This window comes from Phyllobates terribilis, unplaced genomic scaffold (genome assembly GCF_046119375.1).
Source record: "Phyllobates terribilis strain yellow unplaced genomic scaffold, ASM4611937v1 Scaffold_1__5_contigs__length_1240528914, whole genome shotgun sequence".
NCBI classification, from domain to species: Eukaryota; Metazoa; Chordata; class Amphibia; order Anura; family Dendrobatidae; genus Phyllobates; species Phyllobates terribilis.
The window spans coordinates 890,368,723-890,393,938 of record NW_027362761.1 but is presented as its reverse complement, the minus strand read 5'-3'; the positions used below and the strand labels follow the sequence as shown (position 1 = coordinate 890,393,938).

Genomic DNA, 25,216 nt, shown 5'->3' with positions numbered 1-25,216 from the left:
CTCCATTTTCATCCTGTAAAAATCCTATAGCATCTTTGACTTTTCTTTTCTTTTACTTTTGACATACCCCCAAAATCCTTTTTTATTGCTTTTGACATCTCTTGCAAGCCTTAATTCATTGTCAGCTTTAGCTAACCTGATACGTGCCCTGCAGGATCTGCAGACTGCATTATAATCTTCTTTAGATATGCCTCCCTCTTTCCATTTAATAAACATTTCTTTCTTTCTTTTTAGCATGTGTTTAAGTTCTGTGTTCATCCATCCTGGTTTCCTTAAATGCTTCCCATTCTTCCTACTTTTCAGGATTGTTAGCGATTGTGCTTTGAGAATCTCATTTTTAAAAATTTCCCATCCTTCCTGGACATTTTTGTCCTTAAGGACATCCAGCCATTGGATCCCTCCTATTCTCTTTCTGAGTCTCTTAAAATCTGCCTTTCTAAAATCTAACCTTGAAGTTTGAGTCTTCACATGTCTTCCTCCTCTAGTTATCCAAAATTCTATAATAGCATGATCGCTGCCTCCTAGGGTCCCAGCCACCTTTACCTCCTCAACCATTTCCTCCCTGTTTATAAGGATTAGATCCAAAGTAGCAGATCCCCTTGTTTTCTCCCCTACCTTTTGGAAGATAAAGTTGTCAGCAAGAGACGATAAGAATTTGCTTGACCTGTTAGTTTTACTTGAGAGAGATTCCCAACAAATGTCTGGATAGTTCAAATCTCCCATGACCACTACGTCATATTTTTTGGAGAACTTGGTCATTTGATACATAAAGAGTTCATCCATATCTTCAGCTTGCCCAGGTGGCCTGTAGTAAATGCCTACAATGGTGTCCTTTCCGTTGTTCTCTCCTTGTATTCTTACCCAAACAGTTTCCACAGAACTCCCAGTCTCTGAAGATTCAATCTCTGTGCAGATATACGCTTTTCTAACATACAATGCAACACCTCCTCCTCGTTTATCAAGTCTGTTTCTTGCAAATAAGTTGTATCCTTTTAGCCTTTTATTCCAAACATGTGTATCGTCCCACCAAGTTTCAGTGACTCCAATGACATCATATTCCTTTTCCTGCATTAGTAGTTCCAATTCTCCTTGTTTGTTGCCAATGCTTTGTGCATTTGTATAAAAACATTTTAGTTTGTGATTGGTTTCTCTTCCTCCCATATTTTTATTATTTAAATTGTTTTGTCTTTGTTCTTCCTTTCCACTTCCAGTAGCAGAGATCTCAATAGTATTTGTCAGCTGTATGGCTTTTTCTGGCCTTTTGCTTCCCTTCCCACATTGTTCTAGTTTAAAGCTCTTCTGATGAGTGTAGCAAGGCGACTTCCAAATACATGTTTTCCAGTCTTCGTAAGGTGCACCCCATCTCTAGCAAGTAGTCCATCGTATAGGTAATTCATTCCGTGATCCAGAAATCCAAATCCTTGTTGACGGCACCATCGACGTAGCCAGTTGTTCACCTGTAGAATCTTATTCCACCTCATTGTTCCATGGCCATCCACTGGGAGGATGGATGAGAAGACCACCTGCGCTCCCAATTCTTTCACTTTCTTGCCTAAGTCTTCAAAGTCACTGCAGATGGTTTACAGGTCCTTTCTTGCGGTGTCATTTGTCCCCACATGTATTAGCAGGAATGGGTAGTGATCTGTAGGTCTGAAGAGTCTTGATATCCTGTTAGACACATCTTTAATTTTTGCTCCTGGAAGACAGCACATTTCTCTTGAGGTTATGTCTGGTCTGCAGATAGCGGCCTCTGTTCCTCTTAACAGGGAATCCCCCATGACCACCACTCTCCGTTTTTTCTTCACAACATTCTTCTTTCTCCATCCAGGAGGATTCTGAGGGCTTACAAGGTTATTCATTGCTAGCAAAGTCTTATTTTGCTGTATTTCTTCATGGTTCTCCTGCGTGAGAGCCTGGTACTGGTTCCTGAGCAGTATGGGTGCTGACTGCCTCTCGATCCTCCTGCTTCTGTGGGTCACATGCTTCCATTCCTCTGTTTCGTCAGGTGCAGTTCGAATTTCTTCTCTTTCTGAATCATGAAGAGATAATTCTGCTCTGTCTAAGAACTCTTCACCTTCCTTAATGATTTTCAAGGTAGTTAACCTCTCTTCTAGATTTCGCAACTTTTCCTCCAACAGGGACACAAGCTTGCATTTCTGGGATGTGAAGTTTGGCTTTTCCACTGGCAAGTCTGTGAACATGTAGCAGGATATGCAGCTCACCAAATGGCTCCTGGACTCTTCCATGTTCTTATTGTTAATGTTCTAAAAACAGTGAGACTCTTCACTTACCCCAAAATGCAGTGGGAATATGCAAATTATCTCCTCAGGACTCCACCCCTGGTTTACAGATGTCCTCTTTTCAGCTCCAACAGCCAAAATCCAGTGTTCTTTGAGCTCGCGGAGACTCTTCACTTACCCCAAAATGCAGTGGGAATATGCAAATTATCTCCTCAGGACTCCACCCCTGGTTTACCGATGTCCTCTTTTCAGCTCCAACAGCCAAAATCCAGTGTTCTTTGAGCTCGCGGAGACTCTTCACTTACCCCAAAATGCAGTGGGAATATGCAAATTATCTCCTCAGGACTCCACCCCTGGTTTACCGATGTCCTCTTTTCAGCTCCAACAGCCAAAATCCAGTGTTCTTTGAGCTCGCGGAGACTCTTCACTTACCCCAAAATGCAGTGGGAATATGCAAATTATCTCCTCAGGACTCCAACCCTGGTTTACCGATGTCCTCTTTTCAGCTCCAACAACCAAAATCCAGTGTTCTTTGAGCTCGCGGAGACTCTTCACTTACCCCAAAATGCAGTGGGAATATGCAAATTATCTCCTCAGGACTCCACCCCTGGTTTACCGATGTCCTCTTTTCAGCTCCAACAGCCAAAATCCAGTGTTCTTTGAGCTCGCGGAGACTCTTCACTTACCCCAAAATGCAGTGGGAATATGCAAATTATCTCCTCAGGACTCCACCCCTGGTTTACCGATGTCCTCTTTTCAGCTCCAACAGCCAAAATCCAGTGTTCTTTGAGCTCGCGGAGACTCTTCACTTACCCCAAAATGCAGTGGGAATATGCAAATTATCTCCTCAGGACTCCACCCCTGGTTTACCGATGTCCTCTTTTCAGCTCCAACAGCCAAAATCCAGTGTTCTTTGAGCTCGCGGAGACTCTTCACTTACCCCAAAATGCAGTGGGAATATGCAAATTATCTCCTCAGGACTCCACCCCTGGTTTACCGATGTCCTCTTTTCAGCTCCAACAGCCAAAATCCAGTGTTCTTTGAGCTCGCGGAGACTCTTCACTTACCCCAAAATGCAGTGGGAATATGCAAATTATCTCCTCAGGACTCCACCCCTGGTTTACCGATGTCCTCTTTTCAGCTCCAACAGCCAAAATCCAGTGTTCTTTGAGCTCGCGGAGACTCTTCACTTACCCCAAAATGCAGTGGGAATATGCAAATTATCTCCTCAGGACTCCACCCCTGGTTTACCGATGTCCTCTTTTCAGCTCCAACAGCCAAAATCCAGTGTTCTTTGAGCTCGCGGAGACTCTTCACTTACCCCAAAATGCAGTGGGAATATGCAAATTATCTCCTCAGGACTCCACCCCTGGTTTACCGATGTCCTCTTTTCAGCTCCAACAGCCAAAATCCAGTGTTCTTTGAGCTCGCGGAGACTCTTCACTTATCCCAAAATGCAGTGGGAATATGCAAATTATCTCCTCAGGACTCCACCCCTGGTTTACCGATGTCCTCTTTTCAGCTCCAACAGCCAAAATCCAGTGTTCTTTGAGCTCGCGGAGACTCTTCACTTACCCCAAAATGCAGTGGGAATATGCAAATTATCTCCTCAGGACTCCACCCCTGGTTTACCGATGTCCTCTTTTCAGCTCCAACAGCCAAAATCCAGTGTTCTTTGAGCTCGCGGAGACTCTTCACTTACCCCAAAATGCAGTGGGAATATGCAAATTATCTCCTCAGGACTCCACCCCTGGTTTACCGATGTCCTCTTTTCAGCTCCAACAGCCAAAATCCAGTGTTCTTTGAGCTCGCGGAGACTCTTCACTTACCCCAAAATGCAGTGGGAATATGCAAATTATCTCCTCAGGACTCCACCCCTGGTTTACCGATGTCCTCTTTTCAGCTCCAACAGCCAAAATCCAGTGTTCTTTGAGCTCGCGGAGACTCTTCACTTACCCCAAAATGCAGTGGGAATATGCAAATTATCTCCTCAGGACTCCACCCCTGGTTTACCGATGTCCTCTTTTCAGCTCCAACAGCCAAAATCCAGTGTTCTTTGAGCTCGCGGAGACTCTTCACTTACCCCAAAATGCAGTGGGAATATGCAAATTATCTCCTCAGGACTCCACCCCTGGTTTACCGATGTCCTCTTTTCAGCTCCAACAGCCAAAATCCAGTGTTCTTTGAGCTCGCGGAGACTCTTCACTTACCCCAAAATGCAGTGGGAATATGCAAATTATCTCCTCAGGACTCCACCCCTGGTTTACCGATGTCCTCTTTTCAGCTCCAACAGCCAAAATCCAGTGTTCTTTGAGCTCGCGGAGACTCTTCACTTACCCCAAAATGCAGTGGGAATATGCAAATTATCTCCTCAGGACTCCACCCCTGGTTTACCGATGTCCTCTTTTCAGCTCCAACAGCCAAAATCCAGTGTTCTTTGAGCTCGCGGAGACTCTTCACTTACCCCAAAATGCAGTGGGAATATGCAAATTATCTCCTCAGGACTCCACCCCTGGTTTACCGATATCCTCTTTTCAGCTCCAACAGCCAAAATCCAGTGTTCTTTGAGCTCGCGGAGACTCTTCACTTACCCCAAAATGCAGTGGGAATATGCAAATTATCTCCTCAGGACTCCACCCCTGGTTTATAGATCAATTACAACATGTAAAGGAGCCCCCCGATTAATTAAACATTTGAGAGAATTCCATAACGCAGAACCGAATTTGCTTTGCTTTGCTGGTTTAATAAGAGTTGAATATCCCCGACGTGGGGGAAACCATAACCAATTGTTACTAATAAAAGAGGGTAGATTAATCCTTAAAAGTAATGCCCAGGGTCCACTTGGACTCAATGACAAGTTGGATATGTCTGTATTTATTTAATTGTTTTCATTGTGATTGTAGTCCTTAGGTAATATGTTTTTATCATTAGCATAATCACTATCACCGAAACAGGTGCAGGGGCGGATGTTGCTCACCTTAGTTTAAGTTGGAGCAGCACGCCCTCGCATACGTGGACCCATAGAACCACATTACGAGTGCGAAATGGCCGTAGACCTGCCTTGCACTCTCCTGCACACACCTGCGAACCGCCTCTCCTGATGTCTTTGCTTGAATAAAGACTTTTTTCCGCAGCTCATGGTGAGTGACACCTTTCTTCTCATTTTTCTTCCTTGTATGAGTAACTATTTAATTAATAATTAAAAATTTATTTAAAACATTTCAGATATTTTCAAAAGAAAACCCCTCAAATTATACTCACCTATCTTTATCACTAACATAAAGCGCAACGTGAAAAAACAATCAAAAAAACAGTCGAAGCATTCTAAACTTATTACTCCATAAAGTTACACGTCAGATTTGTAAAATGGAGCTCTGTTACGACAGTCAAAAGTGAATTTGGCAGTAAGTGGTTAAACCAAATGGTGTTCATGGACTTAAATTAAATATATAAAAAGCTTCACGCTTAAGCAAAGCCCATTTTCTTTATCTGCTCTCTCTTTTTTGTTAACCTTTTAAATGCCACATGATCAAAAAATACCGACTCTGCTCTCATGTACCTGGTTGAATTGCAGGGTGTTGAGACACGAAGGTCAGTGGGTGCTCTTTTCTGCTGGCATGGCTGTCTTTAGAAGACCGCATGGAACAGGGCTTATCCCACTAAACACCCATATTCTTTCCCTGTTGAACTCTTTCCCCCTCATTGTTTGAGTGTTCAATTAACCTGCATATTTTGTCCTCTAAGGTTTATAAAACAATAAACTGCAGGGGCTGATGCAGTAGATAATCAGCAGGCATTCAACATATTAACAAACATTGATTATTCAATTTACCTGTGTCTTTGACCTCCAAGGTTAGTAGAATAATAAAATGCTGGGGCTGATGCAATAGGTAATCAGCAGTCACTCAACACATCAACATAAAACAAGTCAACGTACAACAAGAGTCAATGTACAAGCTCATAGGAACAATGGCTCATGTCCCATTACCTTCTGAACAATACGTCTGGCATAATTAAGAATAAACGCGGCTCGTTACATAGGGCTGCATTGGACATGTTGCACCCACCACGGTTTGTTATAAATGCTACAAAAATGCTTCTTTTTAATGCTCTAGTGGTTCACTCCACATATGACAAGGGACATTTTTTGCTTTCAATAATGTATACAACACTGCAAGAATTTAAATCCATATACTGGCAGATTTTTTTTTTCGTGATTTGCTCTTTCTAACCGCCATTTGGGGCATTTTTTTAGCTTCTTGAAAAAATGAGTCATGAAAGTTACAATTTAGTTTAGCCCGAGTTCACTTTACAACTGAAATCGCCCTGATCTTATGTGCAGAATGTGTGAATATGCATTGGCAGCATGTAGAATTGAGTTCAGTGCTGTAGTAAGCAATTGTGTGCATTCCATTCTTATTGATAGAGTTGATTAACATACATACGGCACATCAACTGACCAAATAATTATCATGTACCTAATATACCAATCTATACATTGACCAAAGGGATTTTGAATACCAAAATTCTCCCACTCTTCCCACCATACCATGGTCAAAATTGCAAGTAAAGTGACATATTTTTCACTGCTGGACAAACTTTGTTTGTGGAACATAAAAAATGTGGTAACATAAAATAATCAACATGTTTCTTTATATGTACTAGAATTATCTAGATGCTACATGAGGACTCATAACACTGTTTAATGTGAACTAGAGGTATAAAGTGAATTGACATCACAGCTTACCCACTTTAAATTATTAGTTATCTGGAGGCGGTCAAAGCCAACTATAGAAAAGAGATCAAAGACAAGCTGTAGAGAAGGAGAAAAGCACACAGGGAATAAGTACAGCATAGGAACTGTGCATATATACAGGCTAATGGAGACATCAGTACCCTGGATACATACAGGCCAGACATTTCGCTTATATTTCTGGGGGAGAAATTCTCATATGAAAAAAATATGAAATTTGGACTGCGTGTCTGGATTCTGAAAAGGAATGAAGGAATAAAACTGCAGACAGAAACATAATACAATTTTATTAACTAAAGTTATCCAATAACATGCAAAAAATGTTTTCCATCCCAAAAGAACCTATTGCCTTTATATCAATGGATCATAATGTATAATGAAATTGCTGCAATACATCGCTTGTGCCTTGCAAGCTTCAGTTAATCTGTGCAGTAAACTATCTAACAATTCCCTAGATTTCTCATTAAATTACCTCATCCTTAATATTATTGGTCTCATTATTGGTCTCATAGATATGGGGATGTTCCTTTATTCACCTTTGGTAGTGCATAGAGATGAGGACATTTTTTCAAGTGTAATTGAAAAGTAAAAAATACCTTATTGCTCACCTGCCTCACCTGCACTGCAGCCTACCATTTGGTCCTCTGCAACTTTTCTTTTTCCCTCCCCTCCCTCGCCATGCACCTTCTTTGGTCTGCTTTACTCTATGCCAGGCCTTCTGCCAATAAAGAGGCCTGTAATGTCTCTGCACGCCGTGCCATCACAATGCACGTGGTGCCATCATGACACACATCGAGATGTCATGATGTGCTTCCCTCGAGGTGCTGACTAGACTTTGGTTCACAGACGTCATAATGTTGCAGTGTACACCAACGTTGGAGGCCTTTTTGGTGCTAGAAGTTCTGACAAAGTATCACAGGCCAAAGAGGTTGTATACAACAGGGAAGGTGAGAAAAGAAGGCATGAGGGACAGGACAGCAAGCTGCAGGGGTGGCAGAACAGGTGAATGGTGAGGTGAGTGTTATTTTTTTTATTACATCCTAAGTTTATTATGCTCTAGGTTATGAAGACACCCTAGAGCATAATAAAGAACATTCAATCTCCATCGAATAATTTCTATACAAATCAAATTTCTCAGTAGAATTTGCGCGATTTGGCAAATGAAGTATAATTATGAACTAAGCTCAGTCACTTTAAACTATACAAGGGATAAATAGTGACATTTATCCCTGATATCCTATATTTTAAATGTCAAGCCCAAAGCTAATCATGGAAAATAAATTAACTTAAATTAAGGTGTCCAGCATTTTACAAATACCATAATGGAAACCAAACAGACCTCATTATAGTTAAAGGGGTGTCTATTTTTTAGATTGTATCTGCTCTCTGATATAGAGCTGATAAACCATAATCATCATAGTGCTCATAACTATTAATACCAGCTTCCTATAGACTCTAGTTGTAATGGAATCACTGGTACCATCAATAGTACATGAATACAGCATCAGTGCATGTATACATTGCCAGAACCATCATCAGTACATGAAAACCTCACCAAAATCACCATTTGAACATGAATAAAACACCAGAGCCAGCAACAGTACAGGAATGCAAAACTAGAACCACCATGTACATAAATACAGCACCATAACCACCATCAGTACATGAAAACAGAACTAGAACCACGATCAGTACATGAATACACCAACAGAGCCACCATATGTACTTAAATACAGCACCAAAACCTTAAAATGCATATGAGATGAGTAGATCTATAGTACCCCTCTGCAGCACTATAGTATTAACAGAGCTATTCTGTTCCTCTCCACAGCTGATCACCACATTTGGCCACAGGCACCAGAAACAGGTGATCGACAGGCTGCTGGGTATCGCATCCCAATTAAGCTAATATTGATTACCTATATGTTGTCAATATAGAGCATTGGACAACCTCTTTAAGAGTACTGTGTCGTCTTCTTTCTTTAGAAGTGCACTACTCCTCTTCCTCCCCACTTCTTTCTTGCCAATGAAGGCTATTGCTCTGCAGCATGGCAAAAGCACAGGGACACTGAAGCTGCCCAGATGCAGTGATCTGCATAGCTTTACATCAGTGCTGGCTGGCTCTAAAGCATAAAGCATTCAAGCATGCACGATAAGTAGACTATAGAATTAAAAATCCCTTAGCTCTTTACAGCAGAGATGATTTTTAATAAGAGGTAAATTGCAAAGTTACTTGTTTTTACACTTTTTGCACTTTACAATTGTACCCATTTTTTGCAATGAGACAGCACATTTAAATGTGTTTCTGAACCTGATGAAAACACTGTGCTGGCATTGAAATACATTGTGTATACTTTAGGCCTCTAACTTTATGCCTGTTTGTTGGGTTGTTTATAGTTTAAAAAAGCTGGTTACTTTATGCAATCAGACCTATACAATATGCTGAACCACAGTGTTGTGCTTGCTCTGTAAACAACCTTTTAAGCTGAACGGCTTTTCAGAGTATTAGTACTAGCTTGAAGCTGCAAACCTATGTTGAAGTTGTTGCACTAGGAGGCGTTTTTTTATCTTTTCCCCAGTGCCATTTCATATTTATTTGTATCACATGAAGCCAGAACTCCCAGTATGTCCTTAATAATGGTAAGGAGATGCTGTGAGATGTTGTCACCAGCCATCATCAGACTGTGGTCCATACAGTAACTACAGTACTGATTAGACATAGTATCACAAAGAAACATTTCCAACCAACTACTTCAAAGGTGACGTCTTCTCCATCTGATCCAGAAGATCGGATGATTGTTCACTTCCACAACTTGCTCTGCATAGTTCCCTCTTCTTTGGCCATTTGCAGCACATCCTGACAAGGTGACTTTAAAAATTACTGTGCCATTATAATGTCCCATGTATAAAAATATATCTGCCCATATTGAGCTCCTGAAAAAAAAATTGTCTCTGACTGTGTTCTCTGCACAAAATATGACCTGTACAGTGTCCATTTTATGACATGATCAGATATCAAAATCAAACATCAGAATGATGTCAGTTTGAGGCTAAATACCCTGTCTGAGAACTGATTTTGATAAGTGATTCTGACAAGTGATTCTGACAAGTGATTTTGACGAGTGATTTTGACAAGTGATTTTGATGAGTGATTCTGACAAGTGATTCTGATGAGTGATTTTGACGAGTGATTTTGATGAGTGATTCTGACAAGTGATTCTGGTGAGTGATTTTGACGAGTGATTCTGGCAAGTGATTTTGATAAGTGATTCTGACGAGTGATTCTGACAAGTGATGTTGACAAGTGATTCTGACAAGTGATTCTGACAAGTGACTTTGACAAGTGACTTTTACAACTGCACCCCTCATCCCCAATCCTGGTATACATGGTGCTCCTCATCCCCAATCCTCGTTTGCATGGCACCCCTCATCCCAATCTTGGCATGCATGGTGCCCCTCATCATAGTATGCATGGCTCCCTCATACCCAATCCTGGTATGCATGGCCCCTCTCAGCCTTATCCTGGAATGCATGGTGCCTCATCCCTATCATGGTATATATGGTACCCGTCATCCTGGTATGCATGGCACCCCATCACTCATCTGGGTATGCATGGTACCCCTCATCCCTATCCTAGTATACATGGTACCCCTCATCTCTATCCTGGTATGCATGGCCCCTCACCCAAATCCTGGTATGCATGGCCCCCCCAGATTCCTATTCTGGTATGCATTGCACCCTTCATCCCTATCCTGGCATGCATGGCACCCCTCATCCCCAATCCTGGTATGCATGGCCCCCTCATCCCCAATCCTGGTATACATGGCACTCCTCATCCCCAATCCTGGTATGCATGGCACCCCTCATCCCCAATCCTGGTATGTATGGCACCCCTCATTTCCAATCCTGGTATGCATGGCACCCCTCATCCTCATTCCTGGTATGCATGGCACTCCTCATCCCCAATCCTGGTATGCATGGCACCCCTAATCCCCAATCCTGGTATGCATGGCACCCCTCATCCCCAATCCTGGTATGCATGGCACCCCTCATCCCCAATCCTGGTATGCATGGCACTCCTCATCCCCAATCCTGGTTTTAATGGCACCCCTTATCCCCAGTCCTGGTATGCATGGCACTCCTCATCCCCAATCCTGGTATGCATGGCACCCCTCATTCCAAATCTGGTATACATGGCAACCCTCATCCTAATCCTGATATGCATGGCACCCCATCTCTCATTCAAGTATGCATGGCCCCCTCATCCCAACTTTAATATACATGGCACCCCTCATCCCAATCCTGGTGTGTATGGCACCCCTCATCCCCCAATCCTGGTATGTATGGTACCCAATCCCTCATCCTGGTATACATGGTTTCCGCATCCCCAATCCTGGTATGCATGGTACCTCTCATCCCCAATCCTGGTATGCATGGCACTCCTCATCCCTATCCTAGTATGCATGGTACCCCTCATCCTGGTATGCATGGCACCCCATCACTCATCCTGGTATGAATGGTACTCCGCATCCCTATTCTGGTATGTATGGTACCCCTCATCCTGGTATACATGGTACCTCATCCCAATTCTGGTATGTACGGCCTCCTCATCCCTCAATCCTGGTATGCATGGTACTCCATCCCTCATCCTGGTATGCATGGTACCCCGCATTCCTATCCTGGTATGCATGGTACCTCTCATCCCTATTCTGGTATGTATGGTACCCCTCATCCTGGTATGCATGGCACCACTCCACTCATCCCAATTCTGATATGTATGGCCTCCTCATCCCCGAAACCTGGTATGCGTGGCACCCAATCCCTCATCCTAGTATGCATGCCACCCCTCATCCTTATCCTGGTATGCATGGTACCTCTCATCCCTATTCTGGTATGTATGGTACCACTCATCCTGGTATACATGATAACCCTCATCCCAATTCTGCTATGTATGGCACCCCTCATCCCCCAATCCTGGTATGTATGGCCTCCTCATCCTCCAATCCTTTTATGCATGGCACCCAATCCCTCATCCTGGTATACATGGTTCACTCATCCCCAATCCTGGTATGCATGGCACCACATATTCCTATTCTGGTATGCATGGTACCCCTCTTCCCTATTCTGGTATGCATGGTACCCCTCATCCTGGTATGCATGGCACCCCATCAATCATCCTGGTATGCATGGTACCCCTCATCCCCAATGCTGGTATTCATGTCCCCCCTCAACTGCAAATGTGTCTTTAGTAAAATGGCTCCGGATAGCGCTGCGCGCATGCGCTGGTTCCGACGCCTTCACTCCTGCCCCTGTCTCCGGCGAGAAGAGAGGCGCCGCGGCAACGCTCCTTCCGGTCAGGTAATTATGTAAGTATGGTGCCAGAGATCGCGGTATGCGTTCAGTGCCTATGCATACCGCGATCTTCGGCGCCATACACACTCCTTACATTTCAAGGTATTGGTCGGTATTTTGGCCAAAATACGCAACTCACATCCCACATACAATTCAAAAAACATCACAGAAATATAGCAGCCATATTTACCAACACCAAGACACAATATTAGTGCACTGCATGATGAACCATTCATGCTTTCATATTTTGGTCAAGATATCATCCAATAACTCGTGCATTTTAAAGATCTTTTTCATCTTCATTTTTGTTTTTTAATGCAATGTGATTGGCTACCACATCCAGCTCATGATTGGTCATATGAGCATCATCTCTGATTGGTTAATTTTGTATCTGAATTTGTAAAATATTTAGTTGTGCTTTTAATTCCCATATTGTTACAGAAATTGCAGGCAAAACTGCTTCATAAGCTAAAAATATTACAGGAAGAGAATGCAAAATTGAATTCTGAACCAAGCTATGTGTAATATGTCATATTAGTGTTGTAGATATTTGATAGAAAACGTTTTAAACTATAAAAATCAATTTATCCTATGCCTATGCAGGACTTTTAAACACCACTCTAACACAGTGGTCAATTTTTTTTACAAAAGCTGTTTAGGAAATATTTTTTTGACCCCTATTCTATTTGCAGGTAAAGCACTTTATTTACATCCGTACTTCCAAGGAATTATCATTTTAGTAATGCATACAGCATAATAATTCATATGAATAATGTCACACAAAAATATTTTGTGCTATGTCATAACTGGCACTTTTTTTAAATCTCAGGTCTAGTGATATTTCACTTTTCACTTTCACTAACACATTCAAGTCTCATTTATTCAACCTATGCAATTTTGACACAAAAATAAAAGTAAATACACACTACTATGTCGGAGTCTAGTTATTCACCAGTGATTGATTTCCTATAGGAAGACTAACAAAAACACACACACCAGGTTGTCTTTCAAGAGAGTCTCAATTATTATGACATAGGTCATAGGCTAATCTTTTATACGGGGGATCTTTTTACATAAAAGATTGCTTAACTGTTGCATAGCTATTATCTTGAATATTAGTAAAAACAATGATTTAGAAAAGACAATGACTACATGTCATGATAAATTGCAATTATGGCACCCATGTGGCGCCTGGACTAAGTGTCAAAAACCATCGTAAACTGTTTGTCATTGGCAGAAATAGAAGTTTGTGATTTCCCATGATTTTACAGAATAGCGGAATTTTATGTCGACTTGTACAGCCAAACTCACATCCGGGCAATGCCTTAACCGCTTGACCCCCAATACCCACAGTTTTAAGTGTGCCCTAAAAACGCATTTCTTCAGACTGGCCTTTGCCCCACCTCCCTTATCTAACTATCCCTTTTTTTTTCTGTTTTTAAACTCTGTCTCCTCCCCCATACAAAATTTCCTTCTGAACCAGGTCCCTCGTATCATCTGTTCACACACCCCCATGTACTTAATAGACTTATGTGTCTATACTTGTTCACATACTGGTTGGTGACTGGTTCTTTTAGCATTAGGTGATTACCCTATTCATTACATTGATGGTTGACCGTACAATACAAGCACTTGTTACCATCCACCTTTCGTGTCTCTCCTATTTCCTCATAGATTGTAAGATCCTCCTGGTATCTGTTGATTTACGCGATTATTGTTATTCTGTATTGTCTTTTATTGTCTGTACAAGTCCCCTCTAAAATGTAAAGTGCTGCGGAATATGTTGGCGCTATAGAAATAAAAATTATTATTATTATTATGCCGACATTTTCAAAAACAAGGATGTCATTGAGAGACAGGTGCTAGTCAAAAGAAAATGTTTTAAACTGAATTTTATACTCAGAAAGGAATATACCTATTTCACTATTCCTCTCTTTTTTTAAACGTGTTTTTCTAAAAATCTTTCCCTCCCTCATCTCCATAGATCTGCAAGACAACCCTACTTCACAAAGTACAAGGCTAACCCTATGTAAATTATGGGATGCCAGTTCTGTTGCACATCCATTCAGATTAATCTTGTTGGTCAGACCCTCTGTCCCTAACTATCAGTATCTACCATTACTCTGCCAGTTATGTAGTAAAAGATGGGCTATGTATATACGTTGGTTAATGTAAATTAGCAATAATATAATAAAATATATTTGTATAATAACATATTATATTGACGTTAATCCGTATGAATCATAGGTAATATAGTGCATATAAATTTATAACTATAGTTATATGAAAAAGTTTGGGCACCCCTATTAATATTAAGCTTAATGTTTTATAAAAATTGGTGTTTTTGCAACAGCTATTTCAGTTTGATATATGTAATAACTGTTGGACACAGTAATGTTTCTGCCTTGAAATGAGGTTTATTGTACTAACAGAAAATGTGCAATCTGCATTCAAACAAAATTTGACAGGTGCATAAGTATGGGCACCTCACCAGAAAAGTGACAGTAATATTTAGTAGATCCTCCTTTTGCAAAAATAACAGCCTCTCGTCGCTTTCTGTGGCTTTTAATGAGTTCCTGGATCCTGGATGAAGGTATTTTTGACCATTCCTCTCTACAAAACAATTCCAGTTCAGTAAAGTTTGATGGTTGCCGAGCATGGACAGCCCTCTTCAAATGATCCCACAGATGTTCAATGACATTCATGTCTGGGGACTGGGATGGCCATTCCAGAACATTGTAATTGTTCCTCTGCATGAATGCCTGAGTAGATTTGGAGCGGTGTTTTGGATCATTGTCTTGCTGAAAGATCCATCCCCTGCGTAACTTCAACTTTATCACTGATTCTTGAACATTATTGTCAAGAATCTGCTGATACTGAGTAGAATCCATGCGTCCCTCAACGTTAACAAGATTCCCGGTGCCGGCATTGGCCACACAGCCCCAAAGCCCCAAATTTTACTGTGGGTAGCAAGTATTTTTCTTGGAATGCTGTGTTTTTTTGCCGCCATGCATAACGCCTTTTTGTATGACCAAACAACTCAATCTTGGATTCATCAGTCCACAGGACCTTCTTCCAAAAAGAAATTGGCTTCTCCAAATGTGCTTTTGCATACCTCAGCCGACTCTGTTTTTGGCGTGCTTGCAGAAACGGCTTCTTTCGCATCACTCTCCCATACAGCTTCTCCTTGTGCAAAGTGCGTTGTATAGTTGACCGATGCACAGTGACACCATCTGCAGCAAGTTGATGCTGCAGCTCTCTGGAGGTGGTCAGAGGATTGTCCTTGACTGATCTCATCTTTCTTCTTCTCTGCCTTTCTGATGTTTTTCTTGGCCTGCCACTTCTGGCCTTAACAAGAACTGTCCCTGTGTTCTTCCATTTCCTTACTATGTTCCTCACCAAGTGGAAACTGACAGGTTTTGTATCCTTCCCCTGAACAACTATGTTGAATAATATTTGTTTTCAGATCATTTGACAGTTGTTTAGAGGAGCCCATGATGCCACTCTTCAGAGGAGATTCAAACAGGAGAACAACTTGCAAGTGGCCACTTTAAGTAGCTTTTCTCATGATTGCATACACCTGGCTATGAAGTTCAAAGCTCAATGAGGTTACAAAACCAAAAAAAGTGCTTTAGCAAGTCAGTAAAAAGTAGGTAGGAGTATTTAAAACAAGAAAATGATAAGGGTGCCCATACTTATGCACCTGACAAATTTTGTTTGAATGCAGATTGCACATTTTCTGTTAGTACAATAAACCTCATTAATAGGGGTGCCCAAACTTTTTCATATAACTTGTAAATCCTAGGATTTCTTTAAAGCAGCGGATTTCCACTGTAGATGCTCACCGACTAGATCTGCTGAAGTTCCTTTATTGCATAGTACACATTCATGCTGGGTAATAGTTATTGTAACCATGACTTGGGTTTGTGGTGTTTCTGAGTCTTTATCATCTTTAGTTTTAATTTTACCTGAAAAAGACTTGCAATTAGTTCTGAGAATTTTCTTTATAAGCTTTATTATTATTATTGCAATAATCAGAATTGTAAAAACTCTTTAAATAAACAAATTCAAAGGGTTTAACCATGAAAGCCATGAGGGAAATGGAAGGTCATCCAATGAGTTTGCCTTCCTTTACCTTCTCAGCCTGTTCAATATCATGGGTAACATGCAGAAGTCCTGCAGGATCTATATAATGGCAACATTCAGGACCTGCAACTTGACAAAATCCAGCCTGTGAGGTTGTGAGATAGCCAAGTACCATTGCATGTTGATTGATAATTACAATGAGCTGTCTCATATACATAGATTCAACACTGAGAGCACCAAAAAGATAGTCAGCTACATTATCACAGATATCACCAAGTTCTTCTATCATATGAACATTTCTCATTGTTCCAAACGTTACTCCCAAAGGGCCAGTCAACACTATTCCTGCTTTCCAATACATTTCTCATTGTCCCAAACATTACTCCCAAAGGGCCTCTCAGCACCATTCCTGCATTCCAATACCATGGGGTATGCAACAGGTGCTTATTATTATGAGAACGGGTGCTATGCTTAGCAAGTATGTGCTGTGGAACATTTTTGTGAGGAAAGATTTTATCTTCCTATACCCATATGCTGGTTCCAACATAGCTGATGAGATGCTCTTGTTATAACAGTTGCTTTAAACCTTACCAACATTGGAACTAATATAGGTGTTGAATTAAATTTGGAGTGCTATTTTATAGTGACTGTATATGAGTTCAAAACCTCATGAACATTGGGATCTTTCAGCTTTGTACAACCTTGACTTTTTCTGTTGATTCTGTATTTTGAGAGAATTTTTTCCAAATGCCTTTCTCTACATAAGGACTAAATGGCACCACAATTGGCTTGGATTGGTCCACAGGAGAACAGGAGAATCCTCCGGTGGGCCCCTGTGCAGGAGTGAGCCACCACCCTCTTATATGAACAGTACTTGGCACTATGTACTTGAACCACTGTGTACAGACAAAGGCAGCAGCTTATTCACTTAACAATCTACCCAGTAAATTTTTGATTGATGATTATGTCACATTTGCATGTAGCTGAAAAGTAGGACCCTGCCCTTGGCACCCCAGTCCGACCCCAGAGGCACAACTCTGATGTATGTTTGGTGTCTGATCACAGAACGTTGCTTTATTCATAGCAAAATTGCATGTCAATATTTCTGATCCAAATTTTAAAATTGAGCAGCAGTTGGGATGTATGAGCGATATACAGTAATCAAATGCAAATTATAGCCAATGCTATATGTTACATTCTTTTATTTGAAGGAAAATTTTTGCTTTAGTCTATATCTATGAAGTAAAACTTTACTACAGGCTTTTTTATCAAATTTACATTTTATTGAATAGTAATACACAGAACGTGTGTAATACTGTGCCAAGAGTGATTTGAATTGGAAGTCAATTGTCCTAGAGCTAGGTGTAGTGTCCCAAAGTTGTGTATGTACCTTTAAGATGTAGCAGAGCCAACAGCTATCTCATTATGTCTGCACAATGTTCATATTCCCTATGCAGATAATGTACAGAATGGTTTATATATGCATAAGGGGTTTACTTATTGTGTTCTGCTATCAGATTACCAAGAGTTAATGAATTAGCCCTGCTTTCCATGTATGCCAATAAGGTCACATGGTTAGACCACTTGACCAAGGTCCTGAGCTTAGCTCAGTGTGTGCTCTGGGAGAAGGAGAGAGGAGGAGACATGGTGTGGCGTCTGGTCTTGCCTGTGATAAGCTGAAGAGCAGGTATGGAAGCTCAGATCTCTGGTGTATGAGAGACCACAGTGCAGCTGCAATCAGCTGTGTGATAAGGACTGTACAGAAAAGCAGAAGCTAGGACTCAGGAGTCCCTGCACCGTTTGTGTATCTGCATTATCATACTGGAAAGTAACTGTGCTTGCTGCATTAAAATACAAACTCTGCTGAATCATCTGTCTGGATTTACCTGTAGTTGTTTGCAAGAAGTAAAGTATATCAATAGCTTATTTGTCTCTCTGTTTTCTGGACTATCGGGTGCATAACATACCGCTGAACTGGATATTAGTAATTTGAACTCAGTAATTCCCTGTAAATATTCTATAGGTACAGAAGATAAAGCAATTATAAGTGTAAATTATTATTGTTCTTACATTATCTCTCTTTTTTTTTTACAACAGCCATGAAGTCTACTGCATCTGTTACTCTACTCTTGTGGTTCACTCTCGCAATAACGAAGGCTGCCAAAATGATCATCGTCCCGCCAATAATGTTTGAAAGCCACTTATATATATTTAAAACAGTGGCCACAGCTCTTCATGAAAAAGGCCATGAAACTGTCTTTCTGGTTTCAGAAGGAAGGGAAATACCACCATCAAGTCATTACAAAATCCACCGCTATCCAGGGATTTTTAATAGCACCACATCGGATGAATTTCTTCAGTCAAAAATGAAGAATATATTTTCCGGGAGATTCACAGCGTTAGAAATGTTTGATATTCTTGATCATTATTCCAGTAATTGTGACATTATGGTGGGAAACCAGGAGCTGATGCAGCGTTTAAAGAAAGAAAACTATGACATGGTGATTGTTGATCCAAATGAAATGTGTGGTCTTGTCATAGCCAATATTTTGGATGTTAAATATGTTGTGTTTTCTACAGGACTTTGGTTCCCAGTTGAGGTTGGTGCTCCTGCACCTTTATCATATGTTCCAGAATTTAATTCACTTCTCACAGATCGCATGGACTTGCTGGAGAGAATTAAAAATACCATTGTTTATTTAGTCTCTCGATTTGGAATAAATTTTATCGTCCTACCAAAATATGATAGAATAATGAGGAAATACAACATTTTACCAGCTCGATCTATGTATGAATTGATACAAGGATCCTCCCTTTGGCTGCTTTGCACTGATGTTGCCCTGGAATTTCCTAGACCTACTCTCCCACATGTTGTCTATGTTGGAGGAATTCTCACCAAACCAGTTAACCCTCTACCACAGGTAAGGTTTTAATATTGATGTATGATATTTTAATAACATTTTTAATTTTTTCATAAATATATTTTTCCTTCCAGGCCTATTAATGGTAGACTAAGCATTAAAATAATTTTGCTGCAGTTGATAGTACAAGATGGTACAGTATCATCAGTCTTGCTCAGAATTACCCATAATCTTTTAAGAGGTGTCCATATCTCAATAATGGTTCACACATAACAGATTTGTTATGGAAAGGGCAGCACGGTGGCTCAGTGGTTAGCATTGCAGCCTTGCAGTGCTGGGGTTCTGGGTTCAAATCCAATCAAGGACATCTGCAAGGAGTTTGTATGTTCTCCCAGTGTTTGCATGAGTTTCCTTCAGTTTCCTTCCACACTCCAAAGACATACTGATAGGGAATTTAGATTGTGAGCCCCAATGGGGACAGCAATAATAATGTCTGTAAAGCACTGTGGAATATGTTGGCGCTATATAAAAATAAAGATTATTGTTATTATTATAATATGGAAAAGTGGCAAGGATGTGCAAATTTGAATGAAATAGCGTAGACTTTGGTGTAGATCTTGTGGCTGATTTTTCATATTAAAAAAATCTACTATACTCACCTACCCAGTGCTTCTATGGCTCTGTTGCGAGCTCCTCTGCCAATCTTTGTACAACTCTGCCTCTTATAATATAGTTTTGAAACAAGTTATGGCTGTAGCCATAAGTATTATCACAGGAAGTCAGGTTGTACAGAGGTCAGCACAGAAGATGTGAAAGCCGCATAAGCAGCAAGGAACGTAAGTTCAGTGTTTTTTCACCGAGGGCTATATTCGCAAGTTGCATTTTTATGCATTTTGCTGCGTTTTTTTAGGCAATTTTAAGCAGCTTTTTACTGTACCAGCAAAAGCTATGAGTTTTCAGAACTCTCATGCACAAACATTGTTTTTTATCCTGACTGATTTGGAAAACTGCAGCATGTCACTTCTTTCAGCATTTTTGCAGCATTTTTTCACCCATAGAAAGCAATGAGTAAGTGCAAAACGCAGCAAAAATGCAGCAAAAAATGCAGGTATCAGGTTTTGCTGCATTTTTGGTGCAGAAAACTCAGGAAGTTGCTTTATGTGACTCGCCCAGGGGGATGGGGACGACTCGGTACCCGGGCCTTTGCCTGGCCTTGGGGATGTCGCGGTGGTCGGCTCCCGGGCCCATACCCTGGGGTCAGCTTGTGAAAGGGTGGTTTGGTTTGCTAATTTTATGGAAGTTCGTGACGCCACCTGTGGTTTCTGGTGAGAATCACCAGCGCTGCGGCAGTCCGCTGAGGCTGGTGATAAGGCAGCTCGATGGTATAGCTCCCCACAGGTGGAGCTAGGCCTCAGGGCAGTGTATGGAGAGGGGGATGCAGGACAGGCGAGACCCAGCTGGGTCAGAGCAAGAACAGGGACAGACACGACAGTCAGTTCAGTACCTTTTACTGGTGGTAATTCAGGCACATCCTGGAGCACTGTAGGGTGATGGGTGCATATCAGGATCCTCCCAAATGAGCAGGTATGGGGCCTCCTGCTTCTTGCCTCTGCGTAGTACGTTTCTGACCTGCCTGAAGCTAAGCCTAACTTTATCTCTGTCCTGCACCGGCTGACGTTGTGGTAGGGCCTTCTCTTGGAGTGCACGCTCCCAGCTTACGGGGCCTATGTGTCTCCTGGCTCTGTTACGTATCAGCTGTCTGGTGATCCTGGGACCGGTAGTTCTCCAGGGATTCCGGTTATGCCTTACTGGGTCGTAGAGATCCCGGTAAGCTTGGACCCGGTGTCCGGTATATGTTTCGGGGTGAGCTGGGTAAGCTCCTCTGCCCCCACTGCTACTCACTTTCCACTCGCCTTCGGCCGCGCTTGGGCCCTCACTAGGCTTCTCACACTAACAGCAGCTTGCCGCTCTTACAGGCGTCGGCATGCCTTGGTCTCACTTACTTGAGCTCCTGAGTCTAGCTGGGCTCCACTGCAGACTGACCTCTCACTGGCTCATCTTCTGCGGGAACTTTCCAGAGGAACTCTCTCAAAGGCTGCTTCCTGACTAGACTAGACTAGACCAGGCACTCTCTGACTCAACTGCTAGACTCCACACTAGACTGAACTGCCTAGCTCCACCTTCCCTATTTATATCCCTAACGGGCTCCCTCTGGTGGTCTGAGGTGGAAGGTGGATGTGTGTGAATGCTTATGGGGGCCTCTTGTGGAGGATTCCATTAATGCACCCCTCTAGGATCTGTGGTACCTAGCGCAGCTGGGCGCCACATATGCTTTTTTGGAGAAACTAAACTTTATCAGCACGCACAAGAGACACATGTACCTGAAAAAAATGCAGCAAATAAGCAGCAAAAAAATGCAGCAAAATGTGCTTTTTGTAAGCAGCTGCTTTACTGCCAAGAGAGCAGGTAATTCCTACAAAAAAAACGCAGCAAAAACGCAACGTGTGAACATAGCCTTAAACGTTGTAAAAAGCGTTTCTTATTTTTAGGACTTGATCGTTTTGCTATGGATCTCCTCGTTGTCTAAAGCCAGATCTGCAATGGTTTGGGATTTCTGTTGTAGTTTGACTTGATCAGTTTGCTAAATAAATTGACATACAGCAGATTTAAGATCCTGACTGCATTTCAATTATTCAATCATTAGTGCATGAATATTTTCTCTAGTGGTTGGATTAAATTTTATTTTTACTGTAATATAATGCAGGTTTTCCATTTGCAAATCAGAATGGAAAATCTACACCATTTTAACTGTGTGATTGAATCCCTATTGCACAGATTTAAAAATCTGTAAATTATTTAATACGTACACTATGTTTATTATACTAAAGAACCAGTCTATATTACGGTAACTTCTATGTATTTTTATCTTCATATCTTTGATAAATACCCATACATTTAATATATAATTGGTACATTCCAAACTCTAATTCTAATTGTTTTAATATTCATTTTAATCTAATTATTTTCACATAGTATTTGACCATAGTAGTATACCTTGACAAAACATAACATTTTTTCAGATGATTGGCATAGATCTCTGGTAGGAATTAGGAAAAAATAAGAATTTACTAATATATTAGCCTCAGGCCATAAATGCCTCACTTCACTTGTTACAAACATTTTGCTAAAGCAACATTGACAAATATAATGTTTTCTTTCCACAGGTTTTTAGATCAAGCTTTGTGTTTCATGCTAAAATTAAAGCACTAAGCCAAAGGTTTAGGCAGGTTTGGAAAAAAACTCTAGAAAGTAAGTATGGAAGTGTTAATAGTTTATTTTTATTAATTTTACACACTGCAAAGTAAATGAGCAAAAGAGAAATTTCAATTAAATCAATATTTGGTGTGACGACCCAATACCTTCAAAGCAGCATCAAATCATTAGTTCTTCTAGTTATACTTGCACTCAGTCTTGCTAACCACAGATCTTCTGTGGATGTAGGATTTAACAAATGTTTCTGTCACTGCTTGTAATCTGAGACACACTCAATGATGTTGAGATCAGGACTCTATGAGGGCCGCATTATCACTTATAGGAGTACTTGTTCTTCTTTGCACTGAAGAAAGTTCTTAAAGAGTTTATCGGGGACTTTAACATTAATGGCCTATCCTTTGAATAGGTCATCATTGTTTGATCAGTGGAGGTGCGACACCCGGCACCTCTGCCAATCAGCTGTTCCCGATGTCGGAGGCAGCTGTAGCTGTTCATCATAAGGCCATCAATATTAAAGTCCCAGACAACCGCCTTAATGACGTTGGCTGTATGTGTGAGTCATTATCCTGCTGCAGAAGAAATTTTGAGTCAATCAGATGGTTCCCTGAGGTTATTGCATGATGGATAAGTATCAGCCTCTATTCCTTAGGATTGAAAATGCCATCAATCTTGACCTAATTCCCAACTCCATTTGCTGAAGTGCAGTCGCAGACTTGCAAGAAACCTCCACCATGCTTTACTGCTTACATTCATTATTGTACTGCTCTCTGGGCATTCGGTAAAGAAACTGCCTTCCGTTGCATCCAAATATGTCACATTTTGATTAATCAGTCCATAGCACCTGCTGCCATTTTTCTGCACCCCGGTTCCTATGTTTTTTTGCATAGCTAAGTTCTTTGGTATTGTTCCCACATCGAAGATATAGCATGTGGCTGGAAGTCTTCCATGAAGAACAATTCTGATCAGACTTCTCTCTATAGTATGTGGGTGTAGCTGGGTCCCTTTGGTTGCTATCAGTTCTAATTCCAATAGATTTTTATTTTATTAATAAATGTAAATCAGGTGAATGGTGGATGAGAGAGAAAGGTAATTGTAACCAACCCATAGTAGTAATTCTAAACAAAATAGAGAAAACCTCTCAGGTGACTAGTAAAGAGACATAGTGTTCATCAATGAACATGTATATCAGTTCCAATTTAAAACAGGTATAAAGTGGTCATGGGGTGTTAACAATACTAATCATTGAAATATTATTTGACTATGTTTGGGTTGGAAGAGTATGCCAGGGTAGCCATTGTTTGTGGAAGTTTAGAAGCATTCCTTGTCTAAGAACAGGTGATAACTCATATGAGGAATGAAGAATTGCTTTAGTAATAAGCTTTACAATAGTCTGGTGTATGCTAGAATCCTGCTCCTAATAATAAATGACTAGTATATATCACTCAATCACATATATCCATCCCTGCTGTTATGGCTGAAATAGATCACTTTGTTACATGGTCAAATTTTAAAATCAATGTAGCAAAGTCTGAGGCCCTCGATGTCTCCCTCCCCAAATCCATACAGGATTCCATCCAGTCCAACTTTCCCTTTGCCTGGCCCTCACAGGGTATCAAATACTTAGGGATTCATATTCATAGAGACCTTTCCCGTCTATGTTATCTTAATTTTGGGCCCTTTATTGAACAACTCCATACAGACCACGGTTGGCAAGTTAGAACTGTAAGATTCACTACGTGAACCACGTGTGTTTTGTGGAAAAGCACATGTACACTGTGTTCCAAATTATTATGAAAAAGTGTTTAGGGGTGATAAGGTAAGAATTTTTTTGTTTGTCAGTTAAACTCATTGATGGTGATGTGTGTCAGGGCTCTTTATATCACTGTAAGCAATTGCAGACACCTGTGCTAATTAGTTTGGCAGGTGTGTCAAATGAAAGGCAAGACTACTTAAGAAGGCTGTCCCACATTATTAAGCAGCCTACATTTTCTGCCAAAATGGGAAAGAAAAAGGATGCGTCGGCTGCTGAGAAGCAACAAATTGTGGAGTGTTTAGGTCAAGGCATGACTACAATCAACATTGCCAAGACACTTCATCCTGATCATCGCACAATCAAGAAGTATGTAGCTGATTCACAGTACACACATGTGCGTGCTGATAAGGGAAAATTGAGGACTCTTTCCTACAGGTAATTACATCAGGTTAAAAGAGCAGCGGCAAAAAAGCCTTGTCATAGCAGCAGACAAGTTTTTGAAGCTGCTGGTGCCTCCAACGTCCCCCGAACAACAAGATGCAGGGTCCTTCAGAGGTTTGCAGCTGTGCATAAGCCATCCTGTCGACCTCCTCTATCCACTGTACACAAGCAGAAACGGCTCCAGTGGGCCAAACAATACATGAAGACTGACTTCAAAACTGTTTTGGTCACCGATGAGTGCGTGCATCGCTCGATGGTCCAGATGGATGGAGTGGAGGATGGGTGGTTGATGGACACCCAATGCAAACACGGCTACGGCGCCAACAAGGAGGAGGTGGAGTAATGTTTTGGGCTGGAATCATGGGGAGAGAGATTGTAGGCCCCTTTAGGATCCCTGAAGGGGTAAAAATGAACTCCATAATGTATGTGGAGTTTCTCAAACAGCACTTCCTGCCAT

General features: G+C 41.2%; 1 protein-coding gene across 2 annotated transcripts in view; it reads left to right on the top strand.

Moving 5' to 3' along the window:
* Positions 1–25,216, top strand: part of UGT8 (UDP glycosyltransferase 8) — a 171,652-nt gene that overhangs the window by 62,039 nt on the left and 84,397 nt on the right. For both annotated transcript variants that reach the window (XM_073639910.1, XM_073639900.1), the window contains exon 2: positions 18,529–19,352. In XM_073639910.1, the coding sequence (XP_073496011.1) occupies positions 18,531–19,352 (822 nt within the window). In that variant the 5' untranslated portion in view covers positions 18,529–18,530. The remainder of the gene's footprint in view (positions 1–18,528; positions 19,353–25,216) is intronic.